At 42.9% G+C, this 18923-nt stretch overlaps 1 protein-coding gene across 2 annotated transcripts in view; it reads left to right on the plus strand.

Moving 5' to 3' along the window:
- Positions 1–18923, plus strand: part of Plekhg1 (pleckstrin homology and RhoGEF domain containing G1) — a 216991-nt gene that overhangs the window by 137372 nt on the left and 60696 nt on the right. For both annotated transcript variants that reach the window (XM_052169639.1, XM_052169640.1), the window contains one exon: positions 1387–1904. In XM_052169639.1, the coding sequence (XP_052025599.1) occupies positions 1497–1904 (408 nt within the window). In that variant the 5' untranslated portion in view covers positions 1387–1496. The remainder of the gene's footprint in view (positions 1–1386; positions 1905–18923) is intronic.

Below are 18923 nucleotides of genomic sequence, written 5' to 3' on the forward strand. Positions count from 1 at the left end.
GTCAAAACTATCAAAAATGGCCACTGATTGATATTCTTATAGACCTGTCATAGTGTAACCTTTCCAGTGTAAATCTCCACACCCACTTTCCCTGCTGCCTCTCTCATTTCTAATAAAACCTCTAAACAGGGATTTTTGATACTGAGGTGCCCTTCCAATTTCATTATCATCGAAGCCCTTATCATAAGGTTCAATCTCATTATTATGGGGCAGAAATACTAATCCTGCCTTGATAGTTGAAAAAAAAAATCTGGATTCTCGAGTGTTTCATCAGAATAATTTCGGATGTCTAGGATCAGGCACGGCCCGTTTGAACCCAGGGTAATTCTCCTTACCACCTCTCTGGTTGGCAGATGGCCTCACCTTGTGCTGTCTCGCAAATGTTAACAACCCAGGTGTGCTTAATTTTACTATCATTTAGTTCCTAATTTAAAAGTGTTGTTTCTCTGGCTTTGGTGTCTAGACTGCTGGAGTTATCCCAGTAGCTGTTGCATATACTTGATATACTTCATAGTATACTACAAGACCTTGTCTGTTTGTCTTAGGTAGGTCAGTTTCCTCATGGCACTTTTATTTATTTGTTTGTTTATTTTTAAGAGAGACAGACAGACAGATATAGGATGAAAGACGCAGAGAGGTGCCTCGCGAGCCTTCTGAAAGCATCTAGGCCGGTTGGAACTGAGGGACAGCTTGCAGGAATCAGCTCTTTCCTGTGATCCCCGCATCAAAGTCAAATTGCCCGTTACCGGGTTATCATTACCAGCTGACCCAGCTAGCGGGCCTTAGCACCCTCATTTAAGAAAGGCTTTTTAGGTGAAGGGTCCGTGTTTTGCATAGTGTGTTGGTGGTATTAAGAGCCCCCCAAATGTCAATTTTCAGAGCTGTGCTGAAGTGAAATGAGTGTCATCAGTCAGTGTCGCTTAAACCAAGTCTCCACGCCCCAGGCCCCTTGCTTTAAAATGGTGGAATTAGGGTGGAAGACTTAAAATCTAAAACAACCTTTCTCAAGATTCCGTAAGACTGTCTCCTGGCTCAGCCCTTAAGAACCACTTGTGATGTTGATTAAAGTTGCCTGTTGTGCACGTCCTGAGCCTTTAAGTCGGTGAATCTGGACTCTCCTGCTTACACTGTGGATGTCTTGCTTCTCACAGTCTGGGGCACCCTGGCTCGATCTGCTGTCTGTTAGGTTGTAGATTCAAGGTCAGGAGGTCTGGGGCAGAGCCCGAGGCTGCATCCCAGCAGGCATCCCAGAAGCAGAAGCTCTCCTAGGCATCTCAGTCTGCCTTTCCGGGTTAACCTGCCACTGCTGGGCACCTGGGGTGGGGTTTTGCCCTCCTTCTGTTGAGAGGACGCTCACTTTCTTCTGTCTTTTCTATCCTCCTGCAGCGGAAGCAGATGGACACCACCATTTGCGACCGGAAGTGCCGTCAGCTGTAAGTCGAGTTCCTGATCCAAGGACCCCAGCTGAACCCTGCCAGTCCCCAGAACCGAAAACTATGGAGCTTTTGGACAGTGACCGGCCCATCAGCTTCGGCTCCACCTCATCCTCGGCCTCCTCCAGGGACAGCCATGGTTCCTTTGGCAGCAGAATGACTTTGGTTTCAAATAGCCACTTGGGCTTATTTCACCAGGATAAAGACGCTGGGGCCATAAAGCTGGAGCTGAGACCCGCGCGACCATTTTCCAGCAGCGAACTGCAGAGGGACAAGTCTGCTGGACCACAGAGCATGGACAGTGCCAGCGAGAAGCAGCCGAGGACCCCGTGGAGAGTGGACACGAACGGGGCACCGCAAACCGCTGCAGACTCGACCACCAGCCCCAAGCTCCTCTATGTGGATAGAGTTGTGCAGGAAATCCTGGAGACAGAGAGGACCTACGTGCAAGATCTAAAAAGCATCGTGGAGGTAAGGCAGACTCTAAAGACTTCTCAATTTGACAAGCAGGAGAAATAGGTTTGCAAAACTACAGAGGAAAACACAGGGCTTCGTTTTGGGTTGGGAGTGAGGTCTTCTGTGATGCGGGAGGAGAATTCTAAAACAAATGAAGAGAAACCTAATGCTGTCAGTGGAGCAGTTAAGATTTGCGTAGCCGCTGGGAGGTGGTGGCCCACACCTTTAATCCCAGCACTTGGGAGGCAGAGGCAGGTGGATTTCTGAGTTCAAGGCCAGCCTGGTCTACAGAGTGAGTTCCAGGACAGCCAGGGCTACACAGAGAAACCCTGTCTTGAAAAAAAAAAAAAAAAACCAAAAACCCCCACAAGATTTGCATAGCCAATCAGCTGTGTGTCAGGCACAATGATGTTGATACTGTGCACATAGTCAGCCAGCATACTGTTCCACAAAATTCCACAGCAGACACCTCAGGGTACCCGTCAGCTAGTGGAGCAGATAATTGAGGGGAGGGGACCCCAAGCTTCTAAGTGAGTAGATGGTAGATGTAGCGGAACTCGACTGTTGTTGCCTGTACTGCACCTGTCTGTGTGTGTCTAGAAGTTTCTGAAACTACTGATAGCTGGATTCTGCACACACACACACACACACACACACACCTCAGCTGTGATTTTTGTGTCCTGGAGTGTGGGGCCTGCAAGGGAGAACTTGCAAAGACCCCCCTCAGCTGATTACATGCATTACCCTAAGGCCACTGCTCTGCACTGGGCCCTCTGTTGCTTGGTGTTTGGAGGAAGAGAGTGAATGGGGGAACATAAAGTCCTGGGGCTTGTCTTGTTTTTCTGTTCTGTTCACTTTTTTTTGCATAATTTTGCATAAATTATTACCATATGATAATTTATAAATTTGTTTAATTATTTGTATACATTATTCAGTGGGAACTTAGCTCAGTTATATGCAAGATCACATCCTCTGGAAATCCAGTTATTAATTTGGTTATGTTATTGATCAGTTTCCACAGAAAAAATACTAGAGTTCAGATGTTATCTCATCATTAGGAATGTTAGTATTTCTGTGGTAAATCTATATATTACAAAGTTACTCATTTTGTTGCCTACTGATATACCAAATAACTTCTTCTTCTTTTTTTTTTTTTTTGTAAGTACCTAAAGCTGTTTTAGACTTTTTTTTTTCTGGCCTCAAACTCCTGGTCTGAAACAATCCCCCTGCCTCAGTCTCTCATACTCTGGGATTTACAGGTGTGTGCCACATGCTAGCTTCTGGTTTAGATTTTCAATCAAAAATATGTTTCAGAAATTGTGGCATATTTGCTGATGAGCACATTCTCCACCAAATACACACATGCTTCCAGCTTTAGGGAAAAGGCATTCAAAAGCATGATCGTGTGTTGAGTTCCACAGATGACAGAGCCAGACACTGTTCTAAAAACAGTTATGACATCACTCCCAGTAAAAATAGAAAGTTAACTGATGTTCAACCAAAACAATATGTGGTGCCAAATGGAGCCCAAAGAGGCTCCATTTCTAACTTTCGTCCATGATGTCATTTGTAGGGTACCTCCAAAACTGCCAACAATTTTACAACCTCTCAGAAAACTTAATGCGATTAAAGTTGTTGTTGGTTTATGCTAGGTTTTTTTTTTCTTATCATTTTCCTAGTGACTTTGCCACATAATCAAAAATCTTACAGAGAGTTACCTGGAGTTACTCAACTATTCCATGAAAGTCTCTTGGTTTTGTTTTCTTTTGTCAAGGTTGCTTGATAAACCTGGGGAGAGAAGAAATATGATATGAATGAGAAAAACCAGATAGGGAGAGGTGTTTTTTTCTATCCAAGTTTCACCCCATCAATACTGATTGAGGCTGTCCAAAGCATTCTTGTCTCTCCTCTGCAGACACACGTTAACCCTCTCCATGGCACAGGACGACACAGGAAAGATCCTCAGCTTTCTGAGCCCAACTTACAGTTTTACACACTTTGCTGAATCATGAATCAATAGCATGCCCAGTTGAATGAATTTTTCTGGACCGTGTACATATTAGCTATAAAGTGTATAAGTGGAACCTCTACAGTTCAAGTTTAGGTTTTGTCGTTAGGATTTGTGAGCAGTGAGATTTTTGAGAATGACTGCACTCCAGAAGACCCAGCAAGCAGCTGAAAGGGTCAGATGTAGATATTTGTAGCCAACCAATGGTCAGAAGTGGCTGGCCCCTGTGGTTGAATTAGGGAAAGGTTGAAAGAAGCTGAGGAGAAGGACAACCCTGTAGGAGGACCAGCAGTCTCAATTAATCTGGACCCCCGAGATCTCTCAAACACTGGACCACCAAACAGGCAGCATACACCAGCTGATATGAGGCCCCCAACACACATACAGTAGAGGACTTCCAGGTCTGTGTTCATTTATAGATGATGCACCTAACCCTCAAGAGACTGGAGGCCCTAGGGAGTTTAGAGGTCAGGTGGGGTGGGGGTGGGGACATCCATGTGGAGATGGGGCGGGGGAGGTATCGGATGTGAAACAGTTGGAGGGTGGATGGGGGTGGGAATAAAATATAAAGTATAAATAAATAAATAAATAAATTTTAAAACAATAAAAGAGAGAGAGAGACTCACAGAATGCATTTAGACTTGTCCCAGCTAATAGAGTTCTAAGAAGAGAGCCTTCTAACCTTGGTGGTTGCATTCTACATGCTGGTTATGTAGACAAAGAGAATACCTTCTTTCCCATGCGCAGAGACATTGTACAGAATACACAGATGAAATTTTCCTTTCTCATACCAGGTAGAGAGTCAGTAATGATGACATCCATGTGTCATTACTAAATCCTAAAGCTTTGGGACATGTGACGTGTGCTGGCTTTCTCTCCCTACTATCACTTATTCCTTGCATCTTGACTTTCTCCATTGCTCTCTGGACCCCTGTACCATCTGCCATCGTGACCGTCATATCCTCTGCAGCTCTCGGGGTCTTAGCCATTTTACGGCTAACATGGGAAAAGGAAAGATGCAATTTTTGACTGTCACCCACACTCTAGGGAGCAGTGGATGGTTCTTCCATTCTTTATATATGCCCCTATATTTTCATCAGTCACCCATGAAGTGAGATATAAACATGAAAACAAGTTGAAAGTAAAATAGCCAACCATGCACTTTGTGGTGAGATGGGAATCCACAGCCAGAGGATCTCTTTAATGTCGAACGAATCTTTGACTGGCTGGTCAAAGGTAGGATTCTTTTAACCTTTCTAAATGATCTATAAAAGAGCTTTTGAGGGCCTCATAAGATTGGACCTCAGATAGAGCTCATAGCCTCTTTTACCCTTTTAGTAAATTTTAAAATAGTTCAGAATGTTATATAATGCTGTGTAGTTGGGAGTCACATCCCCCCCACCTACAAATGGCGTCTTTGAACTCTGAGGTAATAAACTAGGTCATCTCTGGGGATGTAAAAAGACATGCATATTTAGTGTGGAATGGGAAGTCGATAAAATAAGTATAACCTTTTTCTCCCTATTATATACCAGAGGCTTAAAATGCTTTTCAAGTACCTTTATCTGTAAAGTACTTTAAAACAAAACAAAACAAAGTATTACAGCTTTAATGTCCAAAATGTTAACAGTCAAACCCTTGGAGTATTGTTTGTAAGGGCCAGTGAGATGAGTCAACTGACCTGACTCCAGTCCAGTCCGCAGGACCAACATCGTGGTCTACATATAGTGAGTGCATCAGCATATAAAATATGCTGTTGAGCATATAAACTAATGGGTTTTACCATGACATTTTCATACTTACGTAATAATCTTCTTTGTTCATATTGTTCCCCATTAACCTTCCTTTGTCTGCCTTTCTTTCCCCAAATAGTTTCATTTCTACTTTCACATGCATGCATGGGAGCAGGAGGTAGAAGAGGGAGAAAGAGATTGATTCTGCATATGGAAAAATTGTGGATTTACCTTTCTGTCTCTGGCTATCACTTAGCATGATGATTTCCAATTCAATCCTTTTCCCTGCAGATGACATCATTTTTTCTTGTGCATATAGGATGCGTTTTCTTTATCTGTTCATCTGTTGATGGGAATGTGGGTCAATTTCAAATCTTAGCTACTGTGATTATTATTATTATTATTATTCATGCCACCATAACCTTGCATGCTGTGGGTAGCTCTAAATAGTCAAAGTTTAAGAATATCTTCCTTTGAAACACTCAGCATAGCTCCATAGCTGTACTTCAGTGGGTAGAATGTGTGCCTAACATGCATGAAGCTCTAGGTTCAAGCCGTATCACCACATAAAAGCAGATGTGATTATACGTATAATCCTAGCACTTGCGAACTAATGGCAAGAGAATGCAGATTTCAAGATCCTTCTTGGCAATGTAGTGAGTTCAAGGCCAGCCTGGGATTCAAGAGATACTGGTTGAAAGAAAGAGAGAAAGAGAGAGAGAAAAAGAGAAAGAAATTGAAAGAGAGAAAGAGAGAAAAAGAAAGAGAAAGAAAGAAAGGGAGAAAGAGAGGGAAAAGAAAAGGAAGAGAAAAGGAAAGGACAAGAAAAGGGAGAAACAAAGAAAAGAAAAATAGAACAAAGTGAAAAGTTTTGGCTGACCAAGTATCCCAGTGTCTACCTCTACTTACAGTGCATTTGCTAATTGAGTAGTGTCAGAACACATGAAGAGTGAAGACCGATTTTCATACCTTACTGGCAGCAGATTCGTGGAAAGCTGTTCTGCCTGTTACTGTAGCTTAGAAAGGAATATCAGTGGAATCACACTGGTCAGAAGGACAATGACTAGTTCTCCTCTCTAGTTTGTACAGAATGAAAGCAGAAAGCCCAGCCCAGGCCACAGATGCTCTGCTGTGGGCCTTTCGAGGCATCTGTGACTGGGACAAATAGAATCTGAGACAACCTTTGTTCTAGGACACCCTGCCCTTAAGGACAACAGTGTGTTGTAGAATCTGGAGACAGTTTCTAACAAGGCTTGTCTCCCGAGTGATCCTGGGAAGGGAGACCTGTTGGGTTTCGAATGGCACTGTGTATCTCCACCATAAATCAATGGCTGTGTGGAAAGTCTTTGGAGCAGCCATATGCCCTACACAGCCCCCAAAGGAGAAATGGCTATGGCCTGAGGCAGAAGGCTGTCCAGAAAGGTTGTCACAGATTTCCTTGTCATTTTCTTTCCTTGGGTGCTCAGTGTATAACTTTCCCTCTAACTTATACAGCATTTATCACTCTTACACAGTTTAATAAGGTTCATTTAGATGGAAGCCTTTTGAATACTGAGGAGGAAAATCTGTTCCCCCCAAATGGTAGGACCTAGAAGGGATATTTTTTTTTAATGAAAGCCTATTCTGTGGGTTGATTTAATAAAGAATTTGCACTGTAATACTTGACACAATCTCATCAACATTGCTTAATGTGGTGTCTGAGCACCTTCAGGTGGTTGCGTCTTTTCAGTCTGCCTGCTAAGAGCTCTCACGTGACGTAATGAGTGCATGGGGTCTCTGCTAAAATCATTTCAGACCTATGATCCTTTAGAAGCTGATCATATCCTGCGTGTGCAGAAGGTATTTATTCAGTGGTGTTTGTCATAGAATGTACTGCACATAGACTTGACCTTGGCATGTGCTTGTCCTTTATTGTTGTCACTGTCATCCGTACTACTGTCTGACCCCTTGTCCCCTACCCTGCCTTACTCTCATATCTCAACACCTATAGCAACACAGTGGAACTGTGAGTGTCCCTCTGTTTCACTCACATCTAACCAGTGTGGGAAGAAGGTCCTTGTCATATGCTCACACCAGACTCTGCAGGAGGCAGGGACATGTATTCTAGGTGTGGGCCCAAAGAAGGTAGAAGACATTCTTATCAACTACTGGTCTTCTCCAGCATGCATTTTATAGGTAACAAAGACAGTCTTACTGACAAACCTACATCATTATATCCCCCCACCCCATCTCCAAAAATATTAAAGATGAAAATAGGAGAGATGGCAATAATGCTTATGGGCTGAAGTTATTGTCTCAGCTAAATAGAACCCAACAACTATAAACCTGCTGTGTAACCGCTGCTTCTGAATCTCCTGAACTGTGTCTTTGTCACTATGAAATCACTAAAAATGAGCTTGGCAACAACTGAAATGTGTTTATTATATGTCGAGGATTGAATTACATGTATGTATGTAACTATATATATGTAATTATGTATATATTTATATATATATAAATGGGTGGTGGGACACACCATATGTATACATATATATGTGTACATATATACATATATTATATAAAAATTTTGTGCATGTATCCTCATAAAATACAACAAATGATGTCTTCCTTTAGGGCCCAGATAACACTCAGACCAAAGCATCTTTTTATTGCTTCTCTTCTCCATCCTTTTCCATCCGTTCTAATTATCCAGCTGACCCCACTCTTTGCCTTCCTACCCATGCCCATCCATTCAACTTACTGTAAGGCTTATTTGGAAGTCAGCAGTATCATTAATCCTCAAGCTACAAATGAGGGTCGCTGGTACAGCCTGCTTTAAAGGCAAGGCTGTGTTTGCATTAATAGCATTTTGGGGACCTTCTGGGTAGAAGAGAACCAAGGATGAGAGGGGACTAACCTATCGGCCACCAAAGATTTCCCGAAATTGTCCATGGGAGTTTCAAGGTTCTTGGCACATGGCTTAAGTCCTTAAGGAATTTGAATCTTCGTCTCGGGTGGTGGCATATGCCTTTAATTCTGTTGATGTTGATGAGTATGGGTACTTGAGGCAAAGGGAAGCCATGAGAAGAGGGATTGTTGACACTGATCAAGTGTAAGGAGAAGCCACGTACTACCCAAACCAACATTATCAAGAACGCATCCCATGACCCCAGTCAACATGTATCTTTTCAGTAGTGAGCTTCTCAGAAACCTTCACCAGGCTATGGTTTTTAAATTACTGAAGAATTTGGTAACAGTCACATAAGAATCACCAATGTGCAAAACAGTTAAGGATATACTGGCGTTCTGAAATCTCCCTGAGAATGACTAGCTCTCAGATGGTGAACAGCTTGACCTTGAGTTTCTGATAGTCCTGAGTTGAGTCTTGAAACCTGAGGGTGAGAAGAATACTCAGGATCATTAGTCTCAGGCTATCCATGTGCTGGTTGTCCAGAGGCAGGTTCAACTCCTAGGGTCGTCTTCCTTGTTCTTATCTGGTTATAGGAGTGCATGCTCTACCAAAAGAGTATAGTCAGGGATTGTTCTAGCTCCTATGACTGAGATCTAAAGCCCAACAAAAGCAAAGGAAGATGCTAGAGGGAAAGAGAGGTAGAGGTTTTAAAAGGCTTAACATGCACAATAGAATGCATGTGTTTTTAAAAACATTCTGTGTGCAGAATCTCTGTGGGAGCAGGAATTATGAGAGAATAGGGTTAGTACCCAAAATCTCTATCAGAAGATCATTTCAAAAAAAGGAATGTAACAAAATTGAGCCATTATTTATACATGACAAATAGTTAACAAATACATGCTGTTGCAAATATTATATGTGGCCTTGGGGGAAAAAAAACTTGATTGTGGAAGCCACCAGATTCCCCCTGTCCCACCCTATGTGTAAAAAGCAGCAAATAATGGGAAGAAAGAAAAGAATGAGAACCCAGAAACATAAGAGAAGGAACAAAAGACCATTGTTATAAGGTAGGCTCTGCGGGAAGAGACCTGGGAGGAACGGGCAGAGTTGCCGTTCTCAAGCTGTGATGGATGAGAACACACTGATGTGGGGAGAATAAAGACCAAGATGGCGGTAGCTGGTGGGTGGTCAAGGGGTGTGTTCATGTTTCTGCTTTCCTTCAGGAGCTGGAGAGCAGCTGCATAAACAAAGGAACCCTTAGAAATTTAAATTACAGTCAAAATGTTCTTTAACATATATATTATTCATATATTGCAAACAAGGGTTCTATCAGAACTGACTGACCTATTCTTTGGGAATATCGTAACTTATCCTAAACAGGTCTGACCACCCCTCGCCTAGACTTGAGGAGTGTAGTATAGTCTACCTGCTGTGTGGATGGTCTTCCATCACTGTGAAGCAAGGCTCAAGACTAAAAACAACCCCCGGCAATCATCCTTAATGACACTTTTATTTCTACCGCGTAACAAAAATCAGCTTACAAGTATTTCAATTGTAATTCGGAGGATAGAGTGCTCACCCCGCATACACAAAACCCCGATGTTCCATCTCCACTGGGTATGGCGTCTCAGATCTCTCAGTTCAGAGTATTCACGAAGCAAAAGGAGGATCAAAAGCGCAAGTTGGAAAGTGGCAAGTTTGAGGCCAGTTTGGGTTACGTGATCTTGTCTCAATAGAAACAAAAAAAGAATACCACACTCTTATCTCCACAGCATGAGAGTTGATTCCTTTCTGAAAGTGATTTACTTGCTTAGAAATACAAATAATTTCAGGAAAGTTTTCTTTTTGGATTTGCCCAATTTGGTTGAACCAGCCCACATGTTAAGTACTTTACATTGCTTGCAACTAAAAGGTCCCTTTCTACTCATATGACTGAGCCTTTATTTTGATGTGTTTTCCCCCCCTGAAATGAAAAGGTATCTTAAAAACTTAAGTTAATGCAGGCAACTGAGTACAGTAGCCACTTTTACTGGTCCACGAAAAGGCTGCTCATATATTTTAAAGTCTGCCTGTGGGCAAAGCCCTTCTGCAGATCTGCTGAAACAAGTCCTTTCCGTTGGGTTAGAGTTATGCTGCTTTTCTGGGTATGTGCCATCTTGAATATTCCATTATAGTGAGTGGGGGAAGAAAATTATAAATTTCAGGAGATTATGTTCTGAACAGTCCAACCTGCCTTTGGGAAAAATTTCCTATGGCCAGATGTGCCTGCCAAATACAGTGTGTTCCTTGTACCTGGTGAAATGCGTTCCAGGAGGGAGCTCACCCAGATCATAAGAAAGACCCGAAGACAATGCAAATGACCAGGCAGCCCCACTCCATAACAGAGCAAGAGTAGCTTGGCCTATCTTGTCACCAATCTATGTTGTGCTTGCAGTTCCTCCCTTCTGCACAAAGCTTACTTCGCCACTTAAAGTCAATGAGGCCGCTCAACTCCGCATCTCGAATAGAACTGCTAAAAACCATTTTTAGATGTTAAAATATAGACAAAACAACCGTGTTGCTTTCGTATGCACTCCAAGTACCTGAGGACAGGTTAAAGGGAGAAATGGCTGATTTTTCCCTTTGACTCAGTTTTAGGTTTCGGAGTCGTCAGTCCAGCACGGTGGGGGGAGGAGTGGCACAGCAGAGCCTCTCAGAACCAAGAGAACAAACTAGAAGCAAATGCCTCCTAGGCACCGGTTAGGGTGAGGCCTCGCAAAGACTCGAGAATGAAGTTTCCCGGAAGCAAGCTGTTTTTCTTGCTCTGTTCTCTATGCTTCTGACCTTAACAAAGAAACCATAGAGTGTAGGTATGTAAGAAAGAGTTTGCTGCCCTGTCTATCTTTAGTGAGCAAATCCAGACTGTAAGACAGAGGAATCCACATGTTGGGCTCACTTCCATCCCAGGATGAGGAAAAAGCAGTCCACAGCTTACCCCTTCCCCAATAATTCTAGTGTAGGTTTAAGGTGAAAAGTTTCCTTTCCTTCTCCTGCAAGATCAGGCCTTCCCAGGTTTGTCCACGTGTGGTCACCAGTCAACCAGTTGGTCCCTCCAGAGACCCATTTTACAAACCTCGATTCTGAAATGGGAGCCTCCTGCCAAGTCCCAAGTCCTTATTTAAAGCAAAATAGGGACAAAAAGGATACTGATAGAATATGTAAATCTGGGCTAGAGAGATGGTTCCGTGGTTAAGAGCACTGAGTGTTCTTCCAGAGGTCCTGAGTTCAATTCCCAGCAACCACATGGTGGTTCACAACTATCTATAATGGGATCTGATGCCCTCCTCTGGTGTCTGGTGAAGACAGCTACAGTGTATTCATATAAATTAAATAAGTAAACCTTTGAAAACTATATTTCTTTAAAGAAAAGAATATGTAAAGTTACCCATATCCAAACCAATTCAGAATGTTCAAAGCTGACTTTGTGTTAGTCCACTTAGAGAAAATTCCCACTTCAAAAATAGCAATTAATCAAACATCATAATGACCCTTCATGAGAAACGGGCAATTAATGGTCATCAGCTAGATTCGTACCTGGGATAGTAAGCCCTCATAAACAGTTCAAAGGCACTATTATTTGGGCAATTACAAGCTATCTCTTGAGAAATCTGGCTTGGAGGAACAACAGAAACCTAGGCAGGGGTTTTCTAGTACAGAGGCTGCTGGAGAGAGGACCATGGGAACATCCCAGCTCCTAGCCAGACTTGGGCTGCTGTCTTGACTGATGGGATACATCTGTGGGGCTGAGGGAAGTCTTCCTTGATGATCCTCATATTCTAACAGCCATTCAACACAGAGGTCCATGGTCCCTGGGAGATTGTTGTTGCTGTTGTTATAAAGTAGACAATAACCTTTAAAGGCAGTATAAATGACGCCCTCATCCTCATGGAATACATGGATAACAGCACAGGCATCCAAAGCTGTCAGTCATGGAATACATGGATAACAGCACAGGCATCCAAAGCTGTCAGAATGAGGCCGACCTCTGGTCTGCCATTTGCCAATGAAACCCACAGGTTGCCAAGAGTTTTAAAGGATTTTTTTTTTCCACCTGAGAAATGGGATCGCGGGTATGGATTTCTTCATGTGCAATGTTTACACAGTGCTAGGAACACAATCGATGTTTTAGATAGAGTCATTATTCTCACTAAATTATTAGTCATGCAATTAGTTCCTCTACAAAGACAATCATTTCTAGTAGAGTTTAGAGATTTGTACATCTGTATCAAAGTTTTAGTTAAGAAGATTATCTTAAAGGCAAACATAGTGGCCTCTGCCCTTAATCGCAGCACTCTGTGGGCAAAGGCAGATGAATCTCTGTGAGTTCAAGGCCAGCTTGGTCTACATAATAAGTTCTAGGATAGCCAGAGTTACATAGTGAGACCCTACCTCAAAACAAAACAAAAATGGTGACTTTATACTTTAACTTTGTGTGTGTGTGTGTGTGTGTGTGTGTGTGAATCATGTGTAGAGAGGTCATAAAACAAGGACTCAGCTCTTTCCTTCTGCTTGGGTCCCTCAGGTCATCAGGCCTAGCAGCAAGTGCTTTTAGAAGTTGAGCTACTTCACTGACCCTTAAAATTTGTACTTTAAAGAGAGAAGAATGTTATGTGGGTGGGAAGGTGTCTCAGTGGTTAGGGGCACATGCTACCTAGCACCCATGCTGGGCAACCTACTCCTGCCTATAACTACACTTCCAGCAGATCCAATGTTCACCTCTGACCTTACAGAGACCCTGTAGTCACATGCACATGCCTACATACACACACACACACACACACACACACACACACACACGTGTACACATACATACCTAATTAAAAATAAAATAAAAGTCTTTTTAATTACTGGATACATCTAGTTTGCTGTACTTTTTGTGTATACCTTGCAGACCTGCATGTAATTGGAATTCATTTCTAACCAATGAAAAGGATTTCATAGTGGGATGAATCCTTTCTTACAGGGTTTTGATTTGGGCCAAGTCGAACCGGGGTTGATTTAATGGACAAAGCTCTGGTCTGGACTCCAGGCTCATGTGACAATCAGCTGTGTATCCAGAAACAAATGACCAGTCTGATCTCAGCCTCTTCTTCCATAAATGAGTCTAATTCAGAAGGCCCCAATCTACAGATGACTGGCAATGGCGTCCCCACCAGCCTCAGCTCTCAAGAATGCAGCCCAGACACAAGTGTGTCTTTTGAGCTGCCAAAATAGATATTTCAAACAGTAGACAGTAAACCCTGTGTCTTCGCCCAAGAGGCCCAGGCTGTCACTAAGAGCCCATTTACCCTACATGTCTAAAATAAGCTTAATTACTTGGTTTCATGGCCTACGGCAAGTAGAGAGTTGTCAGCACCAACAAGACAGGGGAAAGGCTTCCTGCAAGGGCTAAAGTAACACTCCAGGGCAGTGGCTCTCAGCCTTCCAAATGTTGCTACCCTTTAATTCCATTCCTGGTGTTGTGGGGACCCCAGACCATACAATTATTTTCATTGCTACCTCATAACTGTATTTTTTCTACTGTTATGAATTGTAAATATTTTGGGGGAGAGAGAGAGAGAGAGAGAGAGAGAGAGAGAGAGAGAGAGAGAGAGAGAGAGAGATGGTTGCTGTGGGGGGTCGCGACCCACAGGTTGAGAACTATTGCTGAATTGTTTTATTTTATGTGTATGAGTGTTTTACCTGCACATATGTATGTGCCTGGTGCCCGAGATAGCCAAACCAGTGTCAGTGTGTTAGATCTATAGATGGTGGTGAACCACCATGTGGGTGCTGGCAGCCATGCCCAGATCCTCTGCAGGAGCAGTAAAATCTTATAACTACCACGATCAACCCAAGTCCCCTTTCTGATGGACAGACTAGCAAGAAGTAATGCCATTGTAATGGCTGTAGTGACTAAGATAAGTTGCCTGATGTTTGTCTTACATAAAAGAAATGTGTCTTTTTAATTAACTTTTTAAGACTTTTCAGTGGTAGTAGATACACCTAAGTGTCTTATCCCCCACCCCTCCCATGACAGCAGTAAACATACACTGTTGCGTGGCCATCACCACTGTCCATTTCCAGAACTTTCCTCTCATCCCAGCCAGAAACTCTGGGCCAGATAAACAGTAACTCCAGAGGCTGAGATGTCTCAGTGGGCAAGAGGGTTTACTCTCCTGAGTTTGAATCACCAAAGCCAGGCATGACTGCATGTGCCTGTAAACCTAACACTGAAAAATGGAGACAGGCAGATCCCAAGGGCTCTGCAGCCAGCAGAGCTGAAGCAGCAAGCTCACAGTTCAGTGATTGACAGTAACAGTATGAGTAATAAAGGAAGTCACCCAATATCCTGCTCTAATCTCAGAGTATACATAATACATGCATATATACACATATATATGTATATACATACATACACATATATAAATACACAGATATATACATGTATACACATATATACATATACACACAACATATATACACATATATATACGTGCATATATGCATATACACATATGTACACATACCATATATATACATACATAAATGCATATACACATGCATCTATACATACACCTACCATATATATACATACATGCATATACACATACATATGCATACGTGCATATGTACACATACCATATACACACATACATAAATGCATATACACATGCATCCATATATACACATACCATGTATGTGCATACATGAATATAGACATATATACATATGCATGCATACATGCATGTATGCATATATACACACATACATACACATATATGTACACATACCATATATATACACACATAAATGCATATATACATACATGCACACATATATACACATGAATATACATATACACATATCCACTTGCATACACATATACATACATTCATATACACATACATATATACATACATACACACATGCATATACATACCCATACCATATATATACACACACACATGTATACAAATACATACACACATGTATACACACAGATAAGCAGACAGAAAAATATGTAAGTACAACCTCTGAATCCATTTTTTTTGTTTGTGTATATATAATTTTGAGGCTGCTAGCTTATTATTGGATAACCAAGGGATTCAACACTGGGCACAGTTAATTCTCCCTCCTCAGCAGTCAGTAGTTGCCTGCAGCTCTTTGTCTAGAGGTGAGACCTGTGAGATTAAATATATTTTTATACACTTATTCAGCACCAAAATGAAGTGGCATCTCATAAAAAAAAAAGAGAGAGAGAGAGAGAGAAAGATCCCTCCATGGAAGGGAGAGTGGGCACTGGTGGTAGGCACACCGAGATGCTGCCATAGGCATTTCCCTAATAAGATGTAAAGACCAGTGCTTGCTGTAGAGGCTAAGTGTGCTTTAGCAAACTGCTCTGTAAAGAAATCTACTCAAAGGGAGGTCACAAAAGGATGGAGAATGGATGTACACTAAGTTCTTCCCATAAGGTCCCTTAGAAGTGGGGGTGGGGTGAGTGTGTGGGTGGATGTGGATGTATTGTGCATGTGTTGTGTTTGTGTGTGTGTGTGTGTGTGTGTATTGTGTATGTGTGTGAGTATATGTGTGTATATGTTGTGTTTGTGTGTGTATGTGTATATATGTGTTGTGCATGTGTTGTGTTTGTGTGTGTGTATGTATGTGTGAGTGTGTATGTATGTTTGTGTGAGTGTGTATGTATTGTATCTGTGTTGTGTTTGTGTGTTTGTGTGTGTGTGTGGTATTGGGAGAGGCCATTCTTTACACTTTAAAATATTTCCTTTTGTTATTTTTAATTCACACAGACAAACAGTGCCAGTCACTGTAGATTATGCTTTCTGCATTACAGGAGTTGGAGATGTGGGATTGGAGCTATGAAGTCCTTGCATTAATATTTATCTTTCTGGAACTAATTTCAAATAGCCACTTATCATGAAAATAGAACTACCTGTATTTTAATCAGGGAGATTAATGTAACTCGTTCAGAGATTAATTTTTTTTCTCTTTCTGTGTCAACAAGAAAAGCTACCAGTGTCTGTTTTGTTTTCCAGCAGGCCTTGGCTTTGTGACTGTACCCAGGCCTCCCGCAATCCGTCTGTCTGCGGGCCTGGAAGTAGGTGGGGTCTGAGAGCTAGGCCACAATAAATGCAGACTTGCCAAACCCAGGGCCCCATGTGTTCTGTTTTGCACAAAGCAAGGGATAAATCACTCCCCCTGGGGGCTGCTTAAGGCCTGGACAGTGGTGTTGCAAAGGCAGAGAAAGGGTGGGAGTTAATCTACTTTTGATTAGAAAAGCATTTCTTTTCTTATGCAGAGGCGGGAGTTTGGTCAGAGCAGGGGAAAGTTAAAAGGGAGAAGCGGGCTGGGCTGGCGGGTGGGCGGCCTCATGGTCTTCCAGAGATGGCGTTGTAAGAACTGTGCCCTGTGACAAAGGAGGGAGCACAGGAGGAATGTTGAGCTGGGGTTGAAATTCTCTGCAGCTTCTGATGCTGACGCGGAGTGACAGGCCCTCCCTTAACCCTTCCCTTGCTGGCTCTCCTTACCCCGGCAGCACAGGCTCACATCACAGAGACTTTCTCACTGAGGCACAGCAGGAGGGTGGAAGAACCCTGAAAGATGAGTTAACTCTGTAGTTTAGTGGCCTTCCAGCTATTGCCATGATAAACACCAGAAACTAAGTAACCAAAGTCAGGGCAGGGACCCAAGCTGGAAGCAGGAACTGGAGCAGAGATCATGGGGGGACACTAGCTCACTGGCTCCTTCTTCTGTCATTCACCTAGCTACCTTCCTTGTACCTCCCAGAAACACCCATCCAGTGGTGGTACTGCCCATAGCGGGCTGGACCTGCCCACATCAACCATTAATTAAAAAAATACATAAAAAAGAAAAAGCTCCACATACTTGCCCGCCGGTATCTTGGTCCTCAGAACTTAGAGCCAGAATGGCAGAGACAAAGATGGTGAGAATGAAGAGCAGATCTGCTTGCAGGACAGGGTCCTCATAAGTGATATTTTGAGAGGTTAGATAGATATCCAAAGTGGTAATTCATTGCTTGTTTGCACAGCTGAGCCCTGAACCCAGGGCCTCGAGGGTGCCAGGCAAATGCTCTACCACTGAGCTGTATTCCTGGCTAGCTCTGCTCCGTTTTTGTGATCTGAGCCAAAGCAGGCTGCATGCTCTTCATACAACTGCTGTCTCCATCTTTTGCAAGACAAGGGATTTATGTGAGAATGAAGTGAGAAACGTGAGGCCGCAAGGCGGGCCTCACTGTGGAAGGTCCGGCTCCCTGTGGGTTCCGGGTACCACGTGATGATGTTAACACAACTGCCTGCCAGTCACATCCTTCTGAGCCCTGAGGTATGCTGCTGAATGACCGCTTTTCAAGACGCCATTGCTTTAGCTATTTAGTGGAAGCCATCCAAAGCCAAACCTTCCATAGCTGACCACCGCAGCCCTGTTCTAGGTGTCTAGTACCAGGAGACTCCGCCCACACTGGCTCTCAGTGTGGGTCTTGGTCTCCTCCTCAAAAACACTGTGAGGTAGGGCAGGTCACAGGCACTTTGGGTTCGAAAGCTAACAGACTCTATTTGCACATCGAAGACCTCTAATAAGCTCTGCCCCATACTCCTCGCCACCAGTGCCGAGTGACAGTGGTAGCGACATACTTACTATCAAACATCTCTGTTAGTAGAAGGTCCTATAACTGTTGGGTAGACTCAGCATAAAGAGCCCTGTTGCCGTCTGTGTGCCTCAGACAATTCTCCTCTCTCTAAATAATTTTTATTTAGGTAGCCTCTACCTTGGTGGCCAGTTGAAACCTAATTTTGCGTTCAGAGTTCCAAGATATTTATCACTAGCAACACGAGGTTTGTTTGTTTGTTTACAATTTTTTTAAGATTTATTTATTTTGTGTATGTAAATATACTTAGCTGTCTTCAGATACACCAGAAGAGGGCATCAGATCCCATAACAGATGGTTGTGAGCCACCATGTGGTTGCTGGGATTTGAACTCAGGACCTCTGGAAGAGCAGCCAGTGCTTTTAACCGCTGAGCCATCTCTCCAGCCCCTGGGGCTTTATGTTTAAAGCCTGCTTCTTCTCCATCCGATGAACCCTGAAAGCGTGTTCTTGGAGAAGTAGCTACGTTTGCTATTACAGGCTTTGTAGAATAGTTGGGAGCTGTAAGTGATTACTGGATTTGTGACATGGGAGTGTTTTTGCTTCTGAAATCACTGGTCAATTTTCTGGCTATCGAAGCTCTTAGGCCACCTGTGGAGCAAAGCTGACAGGCAGCACTCACAGAGGGAGTCGGAACACCATGAGTGAAAATAAGAGACGGTATCGTACATGGTCTGTGTTCCACCGAGATGTTTACAGCATCT

Source organism: Apodemus sylvaticus, chromosome 23, assembly GCF_947179515.1.
Source record: "Apodemus sylvaticus chromosome 23, mApoSyl1.1, whole genome shotgun sequence".
Taxonomy (NCBI): domain Eukaryota; kingdom Metazoa; phylum Chordata; class Mammalia; order Rodentia; family Muridae; genus Apodemus; species Apodemus sylvaticus.